Raw genomic sequence first — 24,969 nt, 5'->3', positions numbered from 1 at the left:
CCAGTATATGTTGTCAGTCTGTATAAAAAAAAAAACCTAGCTGTTATTTCTATGCTCCACTCATTATTCTTTTATCACGCTCAAATGTGTGAGTGTCAAACAATAGTTCATTCAGCTGAAGCCGTGTCAAAAACAGAGGGCAGCTTTAGTTACTAATATTTTTCACTCAAAGTAAACAGCATTATTGAAAGTATGGGTTTTGTCTTTATAGAGGGAACATTGGGTGTATCAGAAAAGGGAATACAACCAAACTAAGGAAGTATCAGTTATGACTTACAGTGAGTATAGAAACTATTATTCTAAAAGTTACATCAGCTACCTGTTTTTAAGCCATTCATCCCAGTTACTCCATCTTTTCTCAAACAGTTCAGCTGTTTACCTAAACAGGCAGCATGGCTTTCCGTGCCTCTTGAGATTTGCATGACAATGCAAACGACTATTTGTTTAATATTGTGTCACAGAGCATCTGAGATCTTGCTGTGCTTAATGACCTGTTTTCCTAAGTGCCTCCTGTCATTTTTCCTTTAAATTTTGTCCTTTCCAAGTACATCTTCTCTGCTTTTTACTCCACATTTGCAAGGTCTTGCATAGTAGTTGCCATTTAAAAGGTAGCATTTTTGTAACAAATTATATTAATCTCAATACAACATAGGGAAATATTACTACTTACTACCAAAAGACAGGTTCTTTTAAAAAGGCAACCACTGCACAATAGGAACTACTGACCTGGTGGTTAGTACTTTTTATTGCCCCACTGGAGACTTATTTTTGTTTCCTAGTAATGGTCTCTCACTGCCTAAGCCATCTGGGACTCAGAGTACAACAGAACAGCACGCTCAGCCCTTGAGTGCTTTGTGTTGCTTCTCCACATGATAAAGGTTCACTGTTGGCAGGTTCCTTGGGAGTTCTATCCACTTCTCTGCAGCCAGTAAGATGTTAGCTGCGTCATGAGCCACAGGGCTCCTTTTGCTGCATTTGGTAGCTATTTCCATATCCGTGTACACGCAATCATCAAACCCTGATTGTGCTAATTTCACACCTCTCTCCTTTATTCAAAATTCCAAAAAACAAATTTTGTTTATCTGAAACTCTGATTATCTGGTGGTTTCAGATATCTCCAGAGTCCTTAAAATAATCAGAGTTCCCTTTATTCATGACCTGGGGAAGATGTTTAAAGCTGAACTATGCATCCGACGAAGTGGGTATTCACCCACGAAAGCTCATGCTTCAATACGTCTGTTAGTCTATAAGGTGCCACAGGACTCTTTGCTATTATTTCTTTGTTCACTCTCTGAGTTAGGTAAAAAAGGAACTGCCTCCAACCCTATTCCAATTTTATATATATATCTGTGTGTGTGTGTGTATAATATAATATCTTCTTTCTGTTTTTAAACTCCAGAAAATGTAAGCTGTACCATATCAGAAGAGGATAGTGGTTCACCTAGTCTGATACCTTGCCTCTGAGGGGCAGTATCAGGATATTGGAAAGGAAGGTTATGAAATTAGAGTAACATTAACACCACAAAGACATGGGTTTGTGTATTAGAGACAATCTTGTAGAGCTATTAAAACTGCAAAAGAAGTATAACTATATTTACCATTTGAAGATTGAGAGCTAGCTAACTGACAGTACAATGGGGCCCTGATTTAGCCCTTTAGACACTATTATAGAATCATTAAAACCATAGAAATATAGGACTGGAGGGGACCTTGATAGGTCATTTAGTCCAGTCCCCTGCGCTGAGGCAGGACTCGGTATTATTTAGACCATCCCTGACAAGTGTTTGTCTAACCTGTTCTTAAAAATCTCCAATGATGGAGATTCCACAACCTCCCTAGGTAATTTGTTCCAGTGTTTAACTACTCTTATAATTAAGAAGTTTTTCCTAATGTCTAAGCTAAATCTCCCTTGCCACAACTTAAGTCCATTACTTCTTGTCCTGTCCTCAGTGGTTACAGAGAACAATTTATCACCCTCCTTTTTATAACAACTTTTTACATTCTTAAAGACTATTCTCATGTTTCCCCTCAATCTTCTCTTCTCCCCACTAAACAGGTTTTCTTTTTCAATCTTTCTTTGTAGGTCATGTTTTGTAGACCTTTAATAATTTTTCTTGCTCTCCTCTGGACTTTCTCCATTTGGTCCACATCTTTCCCAAAGTGTGGTGCCTAGACCTGCACACAACAATATTCCAGTTGAGGCCTCATCAGTGCTGAGGAGAGTGGAAGAATTACTTCTCGTGTCTCGCGTATAACACTCTTGCTAATACAGCCCAGAATGATGTTTACTTTTTTTGCAACATTATTACCTTTTTAATTCATATTTAGTTTGTGATCCACTATAACCCCCATATCCTTTTCTGCAGTATTTGTTCCTAGGCAATACTTTCCCATTTTGTATTTGTGCAATTAATCATTCCTTCCTAAGTGGAGTACTTTGCATTTGTCCTTGTTGAATTTCATCCTATTTATTTCAGACGGTTTGTCAAGATCATTTTGAATTCTAATCTTATTCTCCAAAGCTCTTGCAACCCCTCCTAACTTGGTATCAGCCACAAACTTTATAAGATATTGAATAGAACCAGATCTAGGACAGATACTTGCTGGGCTTCACTTGATATACTATTCCAGCTTGATTGTGAACCTTTTATAACTACTCTCTGAGTATGCTTTACCGACCAGTTGGGCACCCACCTTATAGTAGGTTCCTCAAAGCTATATTTCCCTAGTTTGTTTATGAGAAGGTCATGCGAGACAGTATCAAAAGCCTTATTAATGTCAAGATATATCAAATCTTCTGTTTCCTCTCTATCCACAAGGTTTGCTACCCTGTCAAAGAAGGATAGTAGGTTGGTTTGACATGATTTGTTCTTGACTGTTACATATTACCTTATTTTCTTCTAGGTGCTTACAAATTGTTTGCTTGATTATTTGATCCATTCCAGGTACCAAAGTTAAGTTGACTGGTCTATAATTTCCAGGGTTGTCCTTATTTCCCTTTTCATAGATAGGTACTACATTTGCCTTTTTCCAATTCTCTGGGATCTCTCCCCAACTCTGTGAATTCTCAGAGATAATCACTAATGGCTCAGAGATCTCTTCAGCCAGTTCCTTACGTATTCTAGGATGTATTTCATTAGGTCCCACCTTAAAGACATCTAACTTGTCTGAGTAATTCTTAACTTGTTCTTTTCATATTTTAGCCTCAGATTCTAACTCATTTATACTGATGATCACAATGTTAGTCATCCAGTCACTGGTAACTTTTTTGATGGAAATTGAAACAAAAAAGGCATTTAACACTTCAGCCGTTGCTGCGTTTTCTGTTATTGTCTTTCCCTCCTCATTGAGTAGTGGACTTACCCTATCCCGGGTCTTCCTCTTGCTTCTCATGGACTTGTAAAATGTTTTCTTGTTACCTTTAATGTCTGTAACTAGTATCTTGCTTTTTGACTTGGTCTTTCTAATTTGGTCCCTATGTGCTTGTGTTATTTTTTGTATATATTCATCCTTTGTAATTTGACCTAGTTGCCACTTTTTGTATGACTCTTTTTTTGAGTTTCATGTTGTCAAAGATCTCCTGGTTAAGGCAAGGTTGTCTCTTACCATACTTCTTATCTTTCATATGTATTGGGATAGTTTGCTCTTGTGCAACTGCAAACTTTCCTGAACTCTTGTTTTCCCTTAGACTTGCTTCCCGTGGAATCTTGCCTACCAGTTCTCTGAGCTTGTTAAAGTCTGCCTTCTTGAAGTCCATTGTCTTTATTCTGCTGTTTTCCCTCCTACCATTCCCTAGAAGCATGAACTTTATAATTTCATAATCACTTTCACCCAATCTGCCTTCCACTTTCAAATTCTCAACCAGTTCCTCCCTGTTTGTCAGAAACAAATCTAGCACTGCATCTCCCCTAGTTGCTTTCTCCACTTTCTGATGCATTCCAAGAACTTTTGTTGGACAATTTGTGCCCTGCTGTGTTGTTTTCCCAATGGATGTCTCGGCAGTTGAAATACCCCATCACCACCAAGTTCTATGATTTGGATGGTTTTGTTAGTTGTTCAAAAAAATTATCATCCATCTCTTCTTCCTGGTTAGATGGTCTATAGGAGACACCTACCATGATATCACTCTTGTCTTTTTACCCCTTTTATCCATACCCAGAGACTTCCAACAGGTCTGCCTCCCACTTCTATCTCAACCTCAGTGCAAGTGTATACATCTTTGATATACAAAGCAACACCTCCTCCCTTTTTTCCCTGCCTGTCCTTCCTTAGCAAGCTGTACCTTCTATGCCAATAATCCAGTCCTGTGAATTATCCCACCAATTTTTTTATGCCAGTTATGTTGTAATTGTGTTTATGCACCAGTATTTCTAGTCCTTCCTGCTAATTCCTCATACTTCTTGCATTAGTATACAGACATCTAAGATGTCCATTAGATTGCCCCTCTATATTCCCTCTTGTCTCTCCTTTGTCCCTGATATGATTGCCCATGTTCCCTGCAGATTCTGACCTGTTATCTAGCTCTCCATGTTTTGGATTTACCTTTGAGTTTTATCTCTTGCCTCTGTTGAACCTCATTTAAAGCCTACCTCACTGGGTTAGTCCATCTGTATCTGAAGATATTCTGCACCTTCCTTGATAGGTAGACCCCATCTCTGCTCAGCAGTTCTTCTTGGAGCAGCATCCCATGGTGGAGGAAGCTAAAGCCCTTCTGGTGACATCATCCGCATAGCCATGCATTCACCTCCAAGATGTGTCTGTCTCTGCTTGGGCCTACCCTTGACCAGAAGGATCATGAGAACACCACCTGAGCCCTCAACTCCTTCATCTTCACTCCCAGGGCACTGTAATCACTTCTGATCTGCTTGCAGTATCATTAGTCCCCACATGGGTGAGCAGCATAGAGGGTCAGATGATCCTTGGCAATCTTTCTGTAATTTCTCATATATGGGCCCCTAGCAGGCAGCACACCTCCTGGGATGCCAGGTCAGTCCAGCAGATGGATGCCTCCTTCTCCCTAAGAAGGGAGTCATCAACCACCACCACCCAATTTCCTCTTGGGAGTGGTGGCCGCGATCCTTCCAGCCTTGGGGCTCAGGAACAGTGAAAGCTTCCTAAAAGTGGGGGCCACTTCCCCTGAGGCCACTTCCTGCTCCCCCCCATGCCACTCCTTCCCCCCGAACTCCTGCTCTCGCACCACCTCTTCTCCCTGAGCTCCCACCCTCACCCCACCCCTTTTCTCTGAGGCCCTGCCCCCCTGCTGCCCCTTGCCCCAAGTCCCCCACCCCTAGCTCTCTCTTCTACACCCCCTCCTCCCTGTTGCTTACCCTTACAGCCAGGAAAAAGTGGTGGAGCCATGGCCCCCTGGTTCCCCCTGTTCCAGCACAACTGTTGGGGGTACATGCCTTCTCCTTCTCCACCTTTGGGGGAGATTCCTTATCCTATTTCTCATGCTATTGTACTAGTAATAATAGATGCTCAGGGCCAGTGGAGATCACTGAGCACACTTCAGGTGGGGAGCAAAACTTACTTTCTGCCACTTACCTGCCTTCTCCACCTTCTCCCAATCCTGGCAGTTCAGGCCAGTTCAACACTTGGCACAATTTAGAACAGCCTGAGGGCTGCTCTAACTTGCACAGAGTTGTGATGGCCCCCTGTGGGCTTTTGTATCAACAAGGCCACGCTCCCTACTGCTCCTGGCATTTTTCTACATTCGAGGGCCATAGAGGATGGCACAGAGGTGTCTATATCTCAAGAGAAGAATCCCCCCACACCTGGGAAATCCTCATCTGATCTTTAAGGCATCCTTAAGTCTTCTCTTAGTTGCCAAAGTGGCACCAAGAGGACCTTAGCAGGTCTGAGGATCTGACTGTGGGTCTTACTATTGCCAGAATTTACAAAGGGAAATGTACATAATGATTTTCCAGTAATAATGGTAGATGTTTTTGTCCTTTTTAGAAATTTAACACTTTGGTGCATTCCATAAAATAGTGCATGTTTATCATAATTACCACTTCCAGTTCTCATCACAGACCCCTCATGCTGTTGTGCCTGGTCTGGCCATATGCTTTCTGTTAGAATCAGCTGTACTCATGTATCTGAAACGTTCTTTGAATCTTTTAATATGTATCCTTTAAGATTAAGATAGACTTCAGGGTCTGTTGTGGTGTCTTCAGTTCTATGTAAATATCTTATTGTTTTACACCACCAAGTGGCCAGATTGAGCAGATATAGCAAGATTTTTTTAATCTAGATTTACTACCTTAACACATGCTGGGTTTGGGTTTGTTGTGGTAGCCCTTAAAGGTCATAGGTGTTTAACTAGTGACTGCTTTCCACACTTCATTTGGTGGAGAGGGATAGTTCAGTGGGTTGAGCATTGGCCTGCTCTACCCAGGGTTGTGAGTTCAATCCTTGAGGGGGCCATTTAGGGATTATTTTGCATGGGGCAAAAATCTGTCTGGGGATTTATCCTGCTTTGAGCAGGGGGTTGGACTAGATGACCTCCTGAGGTCCCTTCCAGCCCTTCTATTTTATGATATAACAAAAGACCTCTCATTCTGGAAGAGCCACTTAAATGTCAAGCCAATTCTTTAACAATTGCTTCTGCAACCTTCCACTCTTGGGTGCATGTGCCATTAGCACCATAGCCATCCTGAAAGCAGTGACCATTGGGGCTCTGTATGCCCCCTTGTGGCAGTGCTCAGAGTGCAAGTTCATGAGAAGCTGCAACCTCAGTAGCTCTCATGTCCTTTACTGTTCATGTGAGGGGCTTCAGAAGCAGCAACTCCTCCCCCTATTCTCTGTCTGGCTTTAGGTGAGTTGCCAGGGGTTTGTGGAGTTGGTTGTAGATTTTGGTAAGTTCAGTCCAAGCTTGACACCAGTACAGACTTCAGACTGGATGGCAAAGGGTAGCACTACATCAGAGCAGATCACCGGAAGGGTAGGAAAAAGCTATGTGCCACCATGTCACTGCACACTGCCTCCTATTCGTTTCTTTCTTCATGGGTAGCTGAAGGAAGAAGTTGCTACTCATTTCTCACTAGGGCAATGGTTCTCAAACTTTTGTACTGGTGACCCCTTTCACATAGCAATCCTCTGTGTGTGACCTCCCCCCTTATAAATTAAAAACATTTTTTTATATTTAACACCATTATAAATGACGGAGGAAAAGCGGGGTTTGGGGTGGAGGCTGACAGCTCACGGCCCCCCATGTAATAACCTTGTGACCCCCTGAGGGGTCCTGACCCCCAGTTTGAGAACCCCTACATTAAGGGCAACAAAAGAAATTCTCAAGAGACAGTGAGGGAAAAGACTAATTTCTAATGGGTAAAGAAGGGTAGTCTTTATGGTGCATTGCTAAAAATAAAGGGTAAGAATGGAAACTGCCCGGCAACATTTTAGTGGTCATTGCTGGTCCTGCTATTAAACTTAGTAACTTCCATCTGAGTTCTCAAACATTTTGGCTATTAATGAATTAAGCCCCCAATACCACTATAATGCAAGAAGTTTTATTTAATTTACAGATGAAGAAGCAAAGGCAGAAACTAAGGCCAATGTTTTCAAACGCAGCCACTAACTTTGGGTTTTTCAGGTTTGGGAATGATATTTCAGAGGTGCTGAGCCCCAGGTACTGCCTCTGACTTCAGCTGGAGTTGTTGGTGTGCAGTTCCTCTGAAATTCAGGCCATATTTTAGGTGTCTCAAGCTGGACATCGTGCTTTTGAAATTTGGGTCTGACTTACTCAGTATCATCCAAGGAAACGATGACAGAGCTGGGACTGGAACCCAGGTCCTAATTCCCAGTCCCATTGCTTTAACCAGAAGACCTAAAAAAAGAAACTGTGAAGAGAAGAGGTCGCTTTCCATGTAGGACTATTCATTGCAAAAGCCTGATTATTTGAACTGACTTTCTAATAAACTGCCGGCAACTACTTGTCTCTTTCAGTCCAGATTATCCATGCACGTTTGCTGCCACCTGAGCAATATGAGTAGTTAGGAGTGTATTGATAGCCTTAGAAATTACACGTTTGTACAGGTCTGTATTTTATACCGTGATGCCATGTCACTGGAGGTGTCAGAAACAGGGAGATGATGCCATGAATTGGAGTCATATTACATAGCAGTGTCTTGAAAACACTGTTTATCTGACCATGTAGGGGCAAAGGACAAGTACATTCCTTGTGCTCAGGAGAGTGCAGGGACAGGCTAGGCACCTAATTCCCATTGAAATCCAGGGGAGTTAGGCACTTAACTCACTTAGACACTTTTGAAAATCTATCAGCATCTATCAGCCTCTTTAGTCATCTAAATGTACTTGTACTTGAAAATGTAGCCCTTGGAAGCCTAAGACCCACTGGCTTTAAATAATAGCTTGGCTTCTAAGAACCAAGGGGTTTTTTTGAAAATGTTACTTCAGATCCTCTGCTGGTGACCCATATTCACTTCCTTCTCTCTTATCAGCTCTTTCATTAGAGCTGTAACTTTATTTCTGCAGATGACTCATGATTCCATACCCTTTGCTCTGATTTCTGTCATCATTGCTTTATGTTCGAAAGGATTTCAGCAGAGGGGATAATGCTGTCTTCAAATCTAAGGCAAATCTAAGGCAATTTGGGTCCTGGGAAGCTTTCTGGTGGCCTTCTTCTTCCTTTTATAATAAACAAACAAATTGCTGATAAATCTTTACAGCGTTATGAAGGGCTTCCCTTCTGAAAATCTCAGAGAGCATTGCAAACATTAATGAATTAATACAACACCTTTGGGAAGAAGGTATCCTCATTTTGGAAACAGAGATACTAAAACAACGAGGAGTCTGCTGGCACCTTAAAGACTAACAGATTTATCTGGGCATAATTTTCACTCCATGCCTCTGAAGAAGTGGGTTTTTTACCCACAAAAGCTTATGCCCAAATAAATCTGTTAGTCTTTAAGGTGCCACCGGACTCCTCGTTATTTTTATGGATACAGACTAACACAGCTACCCCCTGATACTTGACAGAGATATTAAAGTGATTTTCACAAAGTCATAAAGGAATTTCTTGATGACCTGGGGAACAGAACCCAGATTTCCTAACTGGGAGGCTTTTGGTTTAACCACAAGATTGTCGTACGTCTCATTTATGATTTCTGAAGACCTTCTCCAGGGAACAGTTAAAGCATTTAGATGAAATAGTGGCTCTTATGAGTAATCCCATGTGCCAGCTTGATCTTCTAATTTTCCATAGTCGGTTCTTGTAGAGTGTGTGTCTACTATCACCTCTTCTTCTAGTGCTTCCAATATTCCATCCTTTTCTACCTTTGCAAAATCTACAATGTGCATTAGGCCATTAAAAAATAACCCAAGTCATTAACATTTAGAAATTAGCTACAGTACAAGCAGAGTATCTTTTATATATGTATATTGAATGGGATGGAAAAAATGGCAGGTTGATATAATGCTAAATATGGATTAATACCAGAGACTGTAAAGACTCTAAAGGAGCCATCCATTGTGAGTTAGTCAATTTTACACTTAAAATTAGAGAGAGACTAAAATTTACACAACTCTACATTATACTGAAATATGTATTTTTATTAAGGGTTTATGATGACAATACATATCACGAGAGTGAAGCTCAATGGCTTTATAAATGTCACGTGAACTCCCGTGATAAACAGAGCACTATAACACGCACACCAGATTATGGGGTATTGTTTATTTCCCATTTCCATCTGTGTTTTGGGAAGAGCAGAAAGTACAGGTCCCTTGAAATAGAGGTCCCTTGTGTATAGTAATTGACATTCATTTAAAACAGAGTGAGACACAAACTTCTGTATTAGCAGCAAAGAGTCCTGTGGCACCTTATAGACTAACAGACGTATTGGAGCATGAGCTTTCGTGGGTGATGCATCCGACGAAGTGGGTATTCATCCACAAAAGCTCATGCTCCAATACGTCTGTTAGTCTATAAGGAGCCACAGGACTCTTTGCTGCTCTTACAGATCCAGAATAACACGGCTACCACCTCTGATACTTGACAATCTTCTGTATTGCTATTGTAATTTGTATTACAGTGACACCAGAACTGAGTTTGGGCTCCTGTAAAAACACAGAGTAAGAGAAAGTCCCTTCTGCAAAGAGCTTACATGCTAGAGTTAGGGTAGGTAACAGGTAGGAGAAAGGAAGGATTATTATCCCCATTTTGCTGGTGGGGAACTGAGGCAGAGAGAGACTAAGGGCCAGATTTGTAAAGGTATGTTGGTGCTGAAAGGTGTAGATATGTTCCTAGTGGGATTTATGAAAGTGCCTAAGAAGGGGCAGAAATTTAGCAAAAACTGGAGCAGATGCTGTAAACTAAACATGGAGGCATGAAATGTGTACATGGTTAGAATCCTGTTCATAGACATGAGAACAAAATAATGGGGAAGAATAATAGGGAAATGGCATCATTTGAAATACAATGGTGCCTCAAGGCCCCACCATTGGGCTGAGCACGGTACAAAGATGTAGTAAGAAATGGTCCTTGCTGTCTTACAAACTAAATATGCAAGACAGTCAAGTATTATTGTTCCTACTTTACAGACAGGAAGCTGGGTCACAGAGGGATGAGGTGGCTTTAATGTTTGTACTGAATCCACATCTGAGTCCCAGTCCAGTGCGTGAACTACAAAACTACCCCTGAAAACTGTTTGAAGCTGAGGAGGAACAGGCGGTCCATGTCATAGAAATGACAGGTGGATTTGGGGCTACATTTTCAACAGAATGGAGTCACCTGGATGATAGGCTCAGCAAGTGTTGCCTGGAGTGAGAATGGGGAAACAAACTGCTGGCATATGCCAACGACCCACCTGGTCATATTTGGCCCATGGCAGAGTGGCTTGACATCCCCACAGTAACACAGTCATACTGCAGTGGACAGAATGAGGCCGTGATGAGCATGACATTTTGGACTAAGGATTTGCAAAATTTAATCTTTAAAATTGCAGCAGTTGTTGAGTAATAGGTCCGGATGCAATCCCAGCCAAAAAATGTCTGCTTATTTCGGCATTCTCCTAACATAGAGCCAGCTGAATGGATTATAGATCCTATCCATGCACCTTCCCATCTCAGCAAAGCTTAGAAAATGGACACATGTCAAACCTGGATAGATAACATTTCTTGGTCTTGGAAAGAATCCATAACTGCAGATAGCAGGCACAGTTATTAAATAAATCTCTCCTCATCACACATGTGCCTGGTGAGCTGGAACTTGAACTAAAGACTTTCAGCTTTTCTGGCCTTCTTCAGGCCTCGTCACTTGACTTGAAGAAGAACTGCTTTAGTTCATAATAAGAGTCTCTTGTCTTTCTTTTGGGCTAGACGCTAGAGGGCAGCATCACTCATACAACACGGTACATTGTAATACTAACTATTGCCTTTACCAGAGCAGGTAGAAATATTACAGACCACCCTGCATATAAATTGTGAACAACAATACAGAATCGTTCTACGAATGTAGGCAAAATCCTTCCAGACGTCTTGCAGGGTTCATATGTAGCTTCTCCCTTCCTCCTCAGTTACATGCTGGGGGTGAAATCCTGGCCCCATTAAAGTTAATGAGAGTTTTGCCATTAACTTCACAGTGGCCATGATTTCACCCTTTGTGTCCACTGTATCAGGGTACAAGAGCACTAACTGTGCTCAGTTAGATGCTGTTCTTTTCAACAGGATGGAGTCACATGGATGATAGGCTCAGCGAGTGTTGCCTGGAGTTAAAATGGGGAAACAAACTCCTGGCATCTGCCAACCAACCCGTCTGGTCATATTTGTCCCATGTGCTCAGCTAGATGCTGTTCTTTGTCCTACTGAAGTCAATGGTACTTGTGCCAGTGACTTGAATGAGGGCTAGATAGAGAGCCTTAGAATTAAATCCAGCCCTCAGATGCAAATCCATGGCTTCCACTGAAGTCATCTCTCCCACTGAAGTCAATGGAAGCGGCATGCATACAACTAGAGCAGATTTTGTTCCTAGGTCTATAATACAGTGTCACAATATGCAGTCTTTTAATACCAGGCCTGCTTTGAAATGTTTAGTATTAAATCCTTGTAATTTTTGGTCAGATCTTGTTAAGAACATAATACTGTGGTGGAAAACAATCTGAAAGGGTATTACAACAGGATTGGGATTACTCATTGTGATACACTTAATGGGGGGGAGATTTCAAATTCAATTTACAGTAATGTCAAAGTACAATTAATATATAGGCAGTGATAAGGGAAGCATGCAGATGTACACATTGATAGCACTACATCAACAAATAAACTTTTGGTGCTAGTAATTAGGTACACAAGATTATTATATGTTTAATTGACTAAAGTGACAATTTGGAATTACATCTAGTCACATCTAATTGGATTTGGAATCTCCGGAGGATAGGAAATGGAGAGCAGTTTGGAGAAGCAGCCATAAAAGCAAACTGATTTTCTAAAGTCAATGAAAGCAATGCATTAATATCTGCTTTACAATAGTTTGTAATATCCCCTCAGTCTAATAAGAGTAATCCAATGGTTATAACAAACAGTCTGGATACTAAAGCGTATTCAATTAGATATAAAGATTGCTGATTGGTTTGGTTTTTTTATAGCATAATTTAATCAAAGGTGAACTATGTTTGACTTTGTGGTAGACTGAGATATTCTCAGACTCGCAGTACATCTCAGTGCTGTTCTGGAAGAAATTTAGACTATATTTAATATATTTTAGTCCATAAATGCTTTAAAGCATAATAAGCAGCAGCCAGAATAAAATATTTCTGAGCAGCCATTAAATATCTGAGCACAATATAAATAGAAAAACCATAAAAGGAAAAAATGTAAGGTTGTTTTCTCGCATATAGTTTAGCTACCTAATAAAAATGCCTGCTGTATTCCCAAAATGTGTTTTACTGTTGAGCAATGACTGATAGTTATGTATAACTGTGTGCCCTTTTTATATAAACTTCATATTATATTCATTTTATATTATCTGCTTTAAAAACTTGGTGCTTTCATCTCCCTCCCCTCCCCAACATTCACGTCTTTATTCTGCTCTTGTCATTAGGAGTGCCATGACTGCTGACTACATGTACTGGCTGTCAGGAGGCAGTGAACAGCATATAAGCAAGCTCATCAAACTGTATTGGCAGGTAAAAATTGATGGTCTAACTAGAAAGGAGGAGCCCATCTCACTATTAGGACCAAAATGAAGGATTAGTGCTTAAAAGACTGCCGACAAAGATAGCTCTGGGGCATATCAATCAGCAGGACACTGTATAGCGCTAACGTATTTATAATTAAGTAGATTTTCTGGGACTAATTTTAAGGGCAAAATTCAAGGTTGTTGTTAACCCTTGGCTCATACTTCAATTTTATGGAGTGCTATAAAATTTAATTCCAGATACTGAGCCTTTTTTTAAAAAAATTGGCTGAGATTGTTTTTCTGATAACTTTTCATACTCTTTGAAATGGAAGGAAAAAAGACCTAACCAGTGGTCTCAGGGAAACAGAGTACAATAAGAAAGACAACTAGTAAGACCTCAATTCTGCAAAGATTAATCTCTGCATGTAGTCCTATCAGCTTCGATGAGCCTCATCACTCGAGCAATGATTACTCACTTGAGTAAGGTTTTGTAGGCTCAGGGCCCTGATCTAACAAAGCACTCAAGCACGTGTTTAACTTTAAGCACATGTGTAGCCCCACTAACTGTAATGGGAGTACTGGTATTCTTGGAAGTAATCAAGTAAGTGTTTGCTGGATTGGGACCGAGAGGCTTAGTGCTAGATCACTGGTACTGGTTACATTTCTAGCCTCTGTCTCAAACACATCCACGTGTACACACACACACACACACACATTTATGCTCCGGAAACTCTACTCACTCCAGTAACTGCTTGCGAGTCTCTCCTCCTTCCTGTCTCTTTATTTTTAGGATTGGATTAAGGGGCTAATAGCAGGATCTCCTTATTTTTCTGTTGCTTCTTCCCATCCACTCTCCGGGCATTAGTTCCCTACTTCTCTCCTTCCTGTTTGTGCCTTCCCTCCTGATTGCCCAAGCTGGCCTAAGCACAACCAAAGCACAGTGTAAAGACTATGTAGCAGCTGGGGTTCCAGCCTTTGGGGGACCCACCTCTCGTGCAACTGCTGCAATTTGAGATGGGGCCTAGTTCACTCTTCTGGCAGTGAGACCCAACAGGAACGAAACAGTTCACCCCCTACCATCAGAGGGTAATTCATGGGCTGTCCCTCCACACGCCAGCCCTTAGAGAGCTCACCTTTGCTTTTGGCCCTATCAGGCATTAAGCTAATCCTTTCCACTCCTTGATCGATATTTGCCCCAGCCGTACCTCCCTATCTGCATGCCCCGTTGTCCATAAGCACGTGCTTCATGACCTGGCTCCCAGGATGAGCTGAAAGAGGTTTTATGTCAAGCTACTTTGTCGCTGGTTGAATGGTTAATAAAAATCCATACAATCAACAACGGTTTCATACATTATGCATAAACTTTACCTTATGATAAAATATCGGGGTCTGATTCTGATCCCGCTTACACTGGTGTACACCACATCACAGTTACTCTTTGTTGTATGAAGAGCAAAATTAAAAACACTTCTAATTTACTCCAGTGTAATGAAGATCAGAATCAGGCCCTTTATGTTCCAGTGTCACTCCTGGAGGTCTGCAGGATGAATCTTCCCTTTCCTAAATTGTTAGCTGCGTCCTCTGACTTCTTATTTATACACACGAATACATCTCACTCTAGGAGCCACCATCTCTCAGAACTGTTGTGAGTGCAAAGCATGTCTAGTTCAGAGTATTACCCATAGGGCTAGCACTTACTGTGCCTGTGAACTTTCAAATGTGAATAGACCAAAGGACCTGTGTGTATTAACCTCTACCTCAGCCCAGGTTCCAGCTCCACTCCCATTCTGTGGGCTTGATTCATGGGCTGGGCCCTGGGAAGAGCATTTGCCCCCTAGGTGCTTACTGCATATGCATCAGGAGATCCAGTAAAGTCCCAACTCCCCAAGACCTCACTGGTGGGAACATGCAGTCTTTGCCCTCTCTGTTCCTGTTTCTTTTCTGCCTGTTCTTGGAACTGGAATTTCTTGTCTCCTTTGTTTGCAGAAGATGTGAAATGTCAGTGAAGATCTTTCCATTTGTTTGATCTCTCCAGGTGCTTGATTTTCACTGTGGGGCAGACATTGCTTCACTGGGCAAAGTCACTGGCTTTCAATTTAGTGTCTTTAGCAGGACTCAGTAACATCTAGGAATGTTCACATACAGGCAGGTAGGGGCCCAGTATTGTGCCCATTGAAATCAATAGAAGTATTAGGGCCTAAGAAAGCACTGTATGTTGAAGATGCATGAACAACAACCTTACCTTTTTGAGTTGCTGAATTCTGTGCATTCAGCATTAAGGGTCACTTCAGTGTTAATAGTGCCCATAGCAATGATTATCCAGTATTTTGTGGGGCATGACACCATATTGAGACCTATCACCAGAGAGTGACTCGGTAGCATTAACAAGTACTAATCTTTATGTTAATGTTCTCTCTTTATCTCTGGATAAAGCTGAAAATAACTTGTCATGACTGTACATGCTTATGTGCTTTTGTAACCAAAGCAACAGCTATTGATGCACGGTCCTTTTCTTGTTAACCATTCTCCTCCTCTGGAATTCTATAAGGCAGTCTCACGATTTTGAGGGAAAGAAGAGAAGAGGACATACCCAGGACAGGATATCTTGGTGGAGATCATTGAGGCTCTTTACTTTGGTAAAGATTGATTTTTATGCGCGGGGAAACTATCACACTTTAATTCTGATCCAATGGCCAGGCAGAAGATTTTCAGGATTCTACTGGCTATCTTTGTTTTTTCACTTGGTGATTTTGCTTTGCAATAAGATTCAGTGCCCATCTTATGCCTCTTCCATGGCTCTGAATATGTCATCACCCTTCTTGAATCTTTCCACTAGCTAGCTTCCTCTTACCGCATAAAATTGAGGCTCTTTATTAATATAGACAAAACTCTTTATTATCATCTTGCCTCAATCAAAATCTCAGCATTTTTTTCTTCTGCCCCTATTCCTGGTGAGTATGTGTTACAGGTCCCTCTCTGTGCTGAGGATCTGTCTGTTACAACCCCAGCTAGAGAACCTTCAGGATCTGTGGCTGTTTGTGCATGGGCCTTTTGGACATGGCTTTCCACAAACATTTATGTCAGTTCAAGTGGATCGCTCAAACATTTACAGAGAAGAGCAACAAGAATGATTAAAGGTCTTACAAACATGACCTACGAAGGAAGGCTGAAAGAATTGGGTTTGTTTAGTTTGGAAAAGAGATGACTGAGAGGGGACATGGTATCTAAAAGGGTGTCATCAGGAGAAGGGAGAAAACTTGTTCACCTTAGCCTCTACGGATAGAACAAGAAGCAATGGGCTTAAACTGCAGCAAGGGAGGTTTAGGTTGGACATTAGGAAAAAGTTCCTAACTGTCAGGGTGGTTAAACACTGGAATAAACTGCCTAGGGAGGTTGTGGAATCTCCATTTCTGGAGATATTTAAGAGTAGGTTAGATAAATGTCTATCAGGGATGGTCTAGACAGTATTTGGTCCTGCCATGAGGGCAGGGGACTGGACTCGATGACCTCTCGAGGTCCCTTCCAATCCTAGAGTCTATGAATCTATGAATCTATAAAAAAAGGGGGCACTAGTGGTAGAAGCAAATTCTTTAAACATTTAAATGGAATTTGTTTTGCTCTGTTCACACAGCGTTCATTGAGACCTCAGCCCTTTTCATGTCAAAAATCTCTGGTGTCATAAACACAAAATAAATAATTTACTGTGTGATGAAGCAACTAGACTGACCACGTAGGATTGGAGAGTACTTCTTGAGTAGTGAGTACTTCAATTCTCATAGAGGTCAACTTCAATTGACATCTTGCAGGATCATGACCCAAGAGAGCAAGGTTAATAGCAAGAAAACTCAGACTATAACCAAAATACCATCAGCAATCTTCATCTGGCTATGGGGGCTACCAGCAGCATGATACACTGGTTCTATAAATGTGTCCTGTAAACAGCACTTCATGGCATGTCAGGTTTTCAGCATGGCAACAGGGAGAATGTTTTGTAATCCTTTTAATGGAATGTTTCACGTGAACTGATAGTTTAGTCTCTTTGCTGGGGTATCATCTTAGTGAGAAAATGTATTTCTCATCAATTCTTGAGGGCACCATATATTTTGTGGCTAAGCTTGTTGTCATATTTCACTTCAGAAGTGCCCAATCTGGCAATCCATGTTCATGGAAAGTCCATTGACTTCAGCTGGTATTTTGTAAGTGTAAGTACTTCAGGATTGGGCCCATATTTTTGAAACAATGTAGTTAGAGGGAAATATCCAAGTTGCATATACCCTAGCAGAACGTATTTTTGCCCTAAGAAGTATTTTTAACTTTTCTCACTGTGGGAAAGGGTAACGTGTTTCTTTACATCTTCTCTCGTCACTCTTGCTAATAAAATCTGTAGGCCTATCCAAATTGTACATATGAGACATGGATGTTTTAAAGGATTAATCCCTTTGTGCTTTTAATTTTCTAGTTGAAATTTGGAGTGAAATCATCTTGCATTTCCATTACAAAACCAAAAATATTTTTGCACACAAAAGGACAGTCATCTTCTTAAGACATTGGACTGGGACTTAGGAGACCTGGCTGCGATTCCTGACTCTGCCATAGACTTCCTCATCATCTTGAGCAGGTCACTTAAGATCTGATCTACAGCCAGTTAAAGTTATTTCTTCTCTGTCATACTTATTTGGATTATAAGCTCTTTAGAGCAGGAACTGTCCTATTAGTATGTGCTTCCATCATTATAGTATTTGAGCACCTCCCAACAGTTAATATATTTTTCTTCCCAGTACACCTATGGGGTAAGGAATTTCTATTATTACCATTTTGCAGATGGAGAAACTGAGTCAGAGAGCAACCAAGTGACTTGTGCAAGATCTCACAGGGTAGTTGTGGCAATGCAGGAATTGAAACTAGGTCTCCATCAGCCTAGGCTACTGTACTAACCACTTGACCATCCTTCCTCACTGAAGAAGTGTTTGTACAACCCCATTGCCGTCAGAATCTTAATCACAGTTGGAGTTTCTGTAATATTTTGTCCCTTTGCTTATGAGATTGCACCAATCACTTGTACTTGAATTTTTCACTGCTCCATAAAATAGCAGTGAGTTGATATCATGTCTGATGCTATTTTAAAGACGTTTTGTTGCTGTAGTTGTTACTAGTATCTTCATCCAGGCAGCCTTCTGTATGTACCTAGCCAGGTTATTTTTACATTATTTTTTCCACACAGTCGTTTCCCTTTATTAATTTTCCTCCCTTCTACATGATTTTCCTCCCTTCTACATGATTTCTACTTAGTAATATTTTTTTAATATCAGATAATTAATGGCAGGGTCATTGCTGGTTGAATCATACCAATTTTTTCATACATTGAGAAGTTAACACTTTGAATGTCGCTCTTATTAAAACAAATGGTTTAATTATCTCTAATTTCAGAAGGGATGGATTTATTTAACCAATATTTCAGTTTAAAGTAATACACAATACATATCTTGGTCATAGTCAGTAGCTATTGAAATCCCAATATAAAGCACAATACAAAAACCCAGTAAAAATGTTAACCGTTAATGAAGACCCATAAATCATGTTGTAAAAATGAGGTGTAAAAAGAGAGCAATCTGATTGGGTAACAAAAGGTCCATACCATTTTTAAAAATGCAGGAGGGAATAAAAGTAATATGAAAATGCCAGGAGTGGAATCCTGAACTCATACTCTGCTTAGGGGATGGGTTTACTAGAACGCAGAGGGAAGCGAGCTTGAAGATTCACAGGGGAATCTAGACCCATCCAGGAGGCTGCCAAGACAACATCAGGAAAACCCAGCCTCACCTCCCTCCCAGGCTGCAGATCTTCTTCAGGAGTTATGCATCCATTATCCTGTTTCCCCCATCACTGCATACCACCTCCTCTCTGAAAGGAGATGAAGCAATGCCTGTACAGGTCCTAGAAGTATTAACTGCCACATGAGTTTCCACTTGGATATCTGCTCTTATTCTATGGGGGAATACCACACAGAGCTTTAGATGAAGTCTCTTAGAAGGGAGCAAACAGTCGGTAGTTTTCAAAAACATGCCTTCATTCTACATATAGTCAAGTTGCGCTGCCGCTAGATCAGCAGCTCTTCACTTACATAAAATGCGATCAGCCATTGCATTGGCCCAGTCATGTTAGTCGATGCATCTCTGAAACCCAATAACGTCATCCTGTTTGTAGGCAGACCATGTCTGTCTCAGTCTGTCACTGACTGATTAAGCTTCTCATGTTTGGGTCTGGTTCCCAAAGGGCATGGAACTGTGTGCTGGGAAGTAGGACTGATGTCTCCTTCAGTGAGCTTTAGCTTTTTGCATTGCTTTTGTGTCAGCTTCTATTTTTCCTGTTAAGACCACTGGAAAGTTCCAGAAATAAGCATTCCATGTCCCCTTCAAGGGGTATTTCCACTCAGTTCCCCCATGTTTTGAGACTAGAGGACACGTGCTACAAATAACACGAGGGTCCAGATTTTCCTGGATGTGAGAGCTGACAGATGTCTTCACCAAATACTCTCCAAATCTACAAGAAGTGATGCCATTTTAGATTTCGGACTGGTGAGGAGCTCATCGAAGAACTAGTTGTAAGGGGACAACCTTGGTTTGAGTGATCATGAGCTAATTCAGTTTAAACTACATGGAAGGATAAACAAAAATAGATCTGCAACTAGGATCCTTGATTTCAAAGGGGGAACTGACTGGACTGAAAACTCCAGGATCTGAATGTGGAAGAAGCTTGGAATTACTTTAAGCCAAACTTGCAGAAACTATCTGAAGCCAGCATCCCAAGTAAGGAGGAAATTTCATAGGTAAAGGTTCCAGACCAAGCTAGATGAGCAAGCATCTCAAACATGTAATTATGAGAAAGCAGAAAGCCTACAAGAAATGGAAGATGGCATGGCTCAGCAAGGAAAGCTACCTCTTGGAGATCAGAAAGTGTAGGAAAAAAGGGAGAACTGCCAAAAGCCAAGCAGAGTTGGACCTTGCAAGAGAAATTAAAACCAATAGTAAAAGGTTCTACAGCCACATAAATAAAAAGAAAACAAGGAAAGAAGAAGTGGGACCGCTAAACACTAAGGATGAGGTGGAGATAAAAGATAATCTAGGCATGGCCCAACACTTAAACAAATACTTTGCCTTGGTTTCTAATAAGGGTAATTAGAAGTTTGGGAGTATATGGAAGTAGAAATGACCACATCTGTCAACTCTAACAGTTTAATGGGACTAAATCAGAGGGCCTGGATAATCTCCATTCAAGAATATTAAAGGAACTGGCACATGAAATTGCAAGTCCAATAGCAAGAATTTTTAATGAACCTGTAAACTCAGGAGTTGAACTATGACTGGAGGATTGCCAATGTAGTATCTATTTTTAAGAAAAGGGGGGGAAAGTGATTTCAGAAATCTGTAAATTTAACCTCAATTGTACAATTGAATAAATTTTGAAAGAGAATGTAGTTAAGGACATAGGAGTAAACAGTAATTGGGATAAAATACAACATTGTTTAAAAAGGATAGATCATGCCAGACCAGCCTCTTCTCTTTCTTTGAGAAGATAACTGATTCTTTAGACAAAGGAAATGCAAATATAATTGAACTGGATTTCAGTAAGGCATTTGATAGAGTTCCACATGGGAAATTATTAGTTAAATTTGAGAATATGGGGACTAAGATGAAAACTGAAAGGAACTGGTTCGGTTAGGAGACCAGGTCATACTGAAAGGTGACCTGTCAGGCTGGAGGGAGATTACTAGTGAAGTTCCTCAGGGATCAGTCTCAGGACCAATCTTATTTAACATTGACACAAAAAGTGTGTGTGCACTAATAAAATTTGCAGCTGACAAAGTTGGGAGGTATTGCCACTACGAAGCTGACACAAGTTGGGAGGTATTGCCACTACAAAGGAGGACCAGAATATCATATAAGAAGATCTGGATGACCTTGAAATTGGAGTAATAGAAATGGGATGAAATTGAATAGTGCAAGTTCATGCTTTTAGGGACTAACAACAAGAATTTTTGTTATAAGCTAGGGACATATCAGTTGGAAGTGACAGTGAAGGAAAAAGACCTGGATGTATTGGTTGATCACAGGATGACTATCAGCCACCAATGTGATTAGGTTGTGAAAAAGGCTAATGTGATCCTAAGATGCATCAGGCGAGGTATTTCCAGTAGAGATAGGGAAGTGTTAGTGCCATTATACAAGGCACTTGTAAGATCTCATCTGGAATACTGTGTCCCATGTTTAAGAAAGATTAATTCAAACTGGAACAGGTACAGAGAAGGGCTACTAGGATGATCAGATGAATGGAAAACCTACCTTATGGGAGGAGACTCAAAGAACTTGGCTTGTGTAGCCGAACCAGACAAAGGGTGATGGGTGATAAGATTGCTCTCTGTAAAAAAATCAGAGGGATAAATACCAGGGTGGGAGAGGAGTTAATTAAGTTTAGTGCCAATGTTGACACAAGAACAAATGAATATAGACTAGCCATCAACAAGTTTAGGCTTGAAATTAGACAAAGGTTTCTAACCATCAGAGGAGTGAAGTTCTGGAACAGCCTTCCAAGGGGAGCAGTGGGGGTTTAAAACTTAATTGGCTTCAAGACGGAGCTTGATAAGTTTATGGAGGAGATAATAGGATGAAACTGCCTACAATGGCATGTAGCTGATTTGCAACTGCTAGCAGTAAATATCTCCAATATCTGATAATGGGACACTAGATGGGAAGGGCTCTCAGTTATTACAGAGAATTATTTTCCTGGTGTCTGGCTGTTGGGTTTTGCAGAAATGGTCAGGGTCCAACTGATTACCATATTTGGGGTCAGGAAGGAATTTTCCCTCAGGTCAGATTGGCTGAGACCCTGGGGCTTTTTTGCCTTCTCTGCAGCATGGGCACAGGTCGCTTGCAGGTTTAAACTAGTGTAAATTGTGGATTCTTTGTAACTTGAAGTCCTAAAATCATGATTTGAGGATCACTCACCCAGAGGTTAGGTTTGCAGGTTTGTCCGATCGCGGCTCCTAGTGGCCGCGGTTCGCTGCTCCAGGCCAATGGGAGCTGCTGGAAGCAGCACGGGATGAGGGATGTACAGGCCGCCGCTTCCAGCAGCTCCCATTGGCCTGCAGCGGTGAACCACGGCCACTGGGAGCTGCAATCAGCCGAACCTGCGGACACAACAGGTAAACAAACCAGCCCGGCCCACCAGGGGGTTACCCTGCACAACAACAGCAGAACAAGTTTGGGAACCACTGGACTAGATGATCATGATGGTCACATCTGACCTTAAAATCTATGAGTCGATGAACACATTGAGGAGTCAGTTGGTGACTTCAATCTCCTTTGTGTAGATTTTAGCCTCTAGTTGTGATTGTACACGTACTGAATGATTCTGAGCCTTTGGTTCCACCCATGTGGTGTGAGACTGTCCTCTCTTTCTGAGACCAAACTATTTAAACCTTCTGCAGTCTATACTTCCTTGCCTATATCACTGGAGAAACCTAACAATGGGCAGAGCATTCAAATATCAACCACCTTCCCAAGGCACCGATGCAACAAAGGTCCACAACTGTAGGTCTTTTGAGCGGGTGCTAGAAGGAAAGCCTGGTTGTACAGGGACAAAGTCACGTTAAATTCTCCTTTTCAGCTGCTGGAATTCTACTCCTGCTCACTATCAAAACAATCTCTTTGTTTATAAAGAAAGGGTAAACATTTAGCAATGTTGGTTAAAAGCTCTTTGGGCCAACTTCATTATTCTCCACAAATATGCGGAGGCATCAATTCAGTGGACTACCATAGTTTGCATTGGTGTTGCGCTGAATTTCCAAGTGAGTTGGTCTTTGAATTATAGATTTTAGCAACTACTTTACCCTCTTTATCCCGTTACAAATGTAGCTATGCCTCATTCATTATGCCAGATAATTCTGTCTCATTGGCTTGATTCTTCCCCCAACCTACAACTAAGAGAAATTCTGAATAAAATTCATCACTGGGACTCCTATCCTGGGGCACAAAGGACAGATTCAGTCCCTCATCCACAGTTGATGTCACTCATGATTTGCTTGCCAACGTGTTACATGAGATACGAGCACTTCCAGTGCCATCATTCCTGCATGTTTCGTGGGATTTGGGAGTGAGCTTTTGTAGACGTGTGTAGATACCTTGCTGATTGCTTTCCCCAACTGGTAGGAATGTATTCAGGGAATTTCAGTAACAGCCTAGACTTGTCCCTTTTCCTGCCACCCACATTTTTAATGAGTTGTGATCTCTACAGAAGGGTGTAAAGCCTAGATCCTCTTCCTCAAAACATAAAATGACAGTTATGGAAATATCAAATACATCTTGAACAGTAAAGTAACCATCTTAAGCATTTCTGCTTCCACCTTTTAGAACTCAGCAGAATACACAGATGTATTTTTATGCTGCTCTGCAAAGCTGGTTTTAAAAATATACCGCACATAAAAAAATGGTAGCTACTTAAATACATTAATAATTTAAGAACCTAAATAAGCTGACATTTGATGTGACATACGTTAATGAGGAACTATTACATGGCCGATAAGCAGAAAGTTCTCATCTATGGTACAATATATGATTTTTCATAGCATAAACAGATTGAGGAAAAGAACATGCTACCTATTTTTCCCTCAGAAAAATGAAAATAACATAAGAAGATCACAGCGATAAGAAGATAGTCATATCGTAGCACTGACAGACTTAGTGCAGAGCTGCCAAATATTCCCTCATATTAGGAAAAATATAGAGGACAGTGTGTAGGTTCCATTGTAGTGTTCCCATATTTCTAAGAAGTGTAACATTCCGGCATCCGAGCAGTAACCATTTGTGGAGGAGGCTCTCAGCTTTGCCCTGCCTGATATCATTACATTCATTAAAATTGTCAATAAAAACACCAATGCATATGTGACAGTGGCTGAGCTTGCACTCCAGCCCCGCGATAGGAAGATGTCTACATTTTTAGCTAACTCTAGATGTCAAGATAATTGGATTTTCCAAATTAAACCTTGATGCACTTTAAGGTTAGGGAGAGTAGCCATGAAAGCTTCTGTCACCATTATGAAGAATTTGCAGCCGTGCTGTAATTTTTCTTCTCCCATGTCTGTTAGGAGAGAGGCAAAATGGCAAAAGCTTCATTAAAGAAAAGTGGTTATATCATCTGCCATGAAAAGTTGGCATAGGAAAGCTTTGTTTCTTGTAAATCTACTTGGGAATTTTATGAGTTCTTGCCAAAATTTTAGAGGTTATTAAAGAGACAATGTAAGATTGTTTTGGCTAAAATTTAAGTTTCATTAAAAGATCTATGAAACCGCTTATTCGTAGACATGGTATAGGGTGTCTCTGATATATTTCCACAGAAGTTGTGTGGTCAGCAATAAACAGGATATGTGGTGTTCCTTCTGTTTAAGGAACATGTATTTAAACCCTTGACCCTGTCTAGACAGAGCTTTTTATTTGGGAATGTTTTTAGTTTAATTTTTTTTAATTGTCATGATAGCAATGTAATCTTAAATATTCCTTTGATAAACCATGGAAATGTTGAACATAAGAACGGCCATACCGGATCAGACCAAAGGTCCAACTAGCCCAGTATCCTGTCTACTGACTGTAGCCAGTGCCAGGTGCCCCAGAGGGAATGAACAGAACAGGTAATCATCAAGTGATCCATCCCCTGTCACTCATTCCCAGCTTCTGGCAAACAGAGGCTAGGAACACCATCCCTGCCCATCCTGGCTAATAGCCATTGATGGATCTATCCTCCATGAATTGATCTAGTTCTTTTTTGAACCCTGTTATAGT

At 41.0% G+C, this 24,969-nt stretch overlaps 1 protein-coding gene across 4 annotated transcripts in view; it reads left to right on the top strand.

Moving 5' to 3' along the window:
- The window catches only part of SPATA16 (spermatogenesis associated 16), a 126,981-nt gene that overhangs the window by 53,976 nt on the left and 48,036 nt on the right, over positions 1–24,969 (top strand). For all 4 annotated transcript variants that reach the window (XM_045029469.1, XM_045029471.1, XM_045029472.1 and 1 more), the window contains exon 5: positions 13,061–13,145. In XM_045029469.1, the coding sequence (XP_044885404.1) occupies positions 13,061–13,145 (85 nt within the window). The remainder of the gene's footprint in view (positions 1–13,060; positions 13,146–24,969) is intronic.

The sequence above is a fragment of the Mauremys mutica genome, chromosome 9 (assembly GCF_020497125.1).
Source record: "Mauremys mutica isolate MM-2020 ecotype Southern chromosome 9, ASM2049712v1, whole genome shotgun sequence".
In the NCBI taxonomy this organism is placed as follows: Eukaryota; Metazoa; Chordata; order Testudines; family Geoemydidae; genus Mauremys; species Mauremys mutica.
This window is presented reverse-complemented; position numbering and strand designations above follow the sequence as displayed.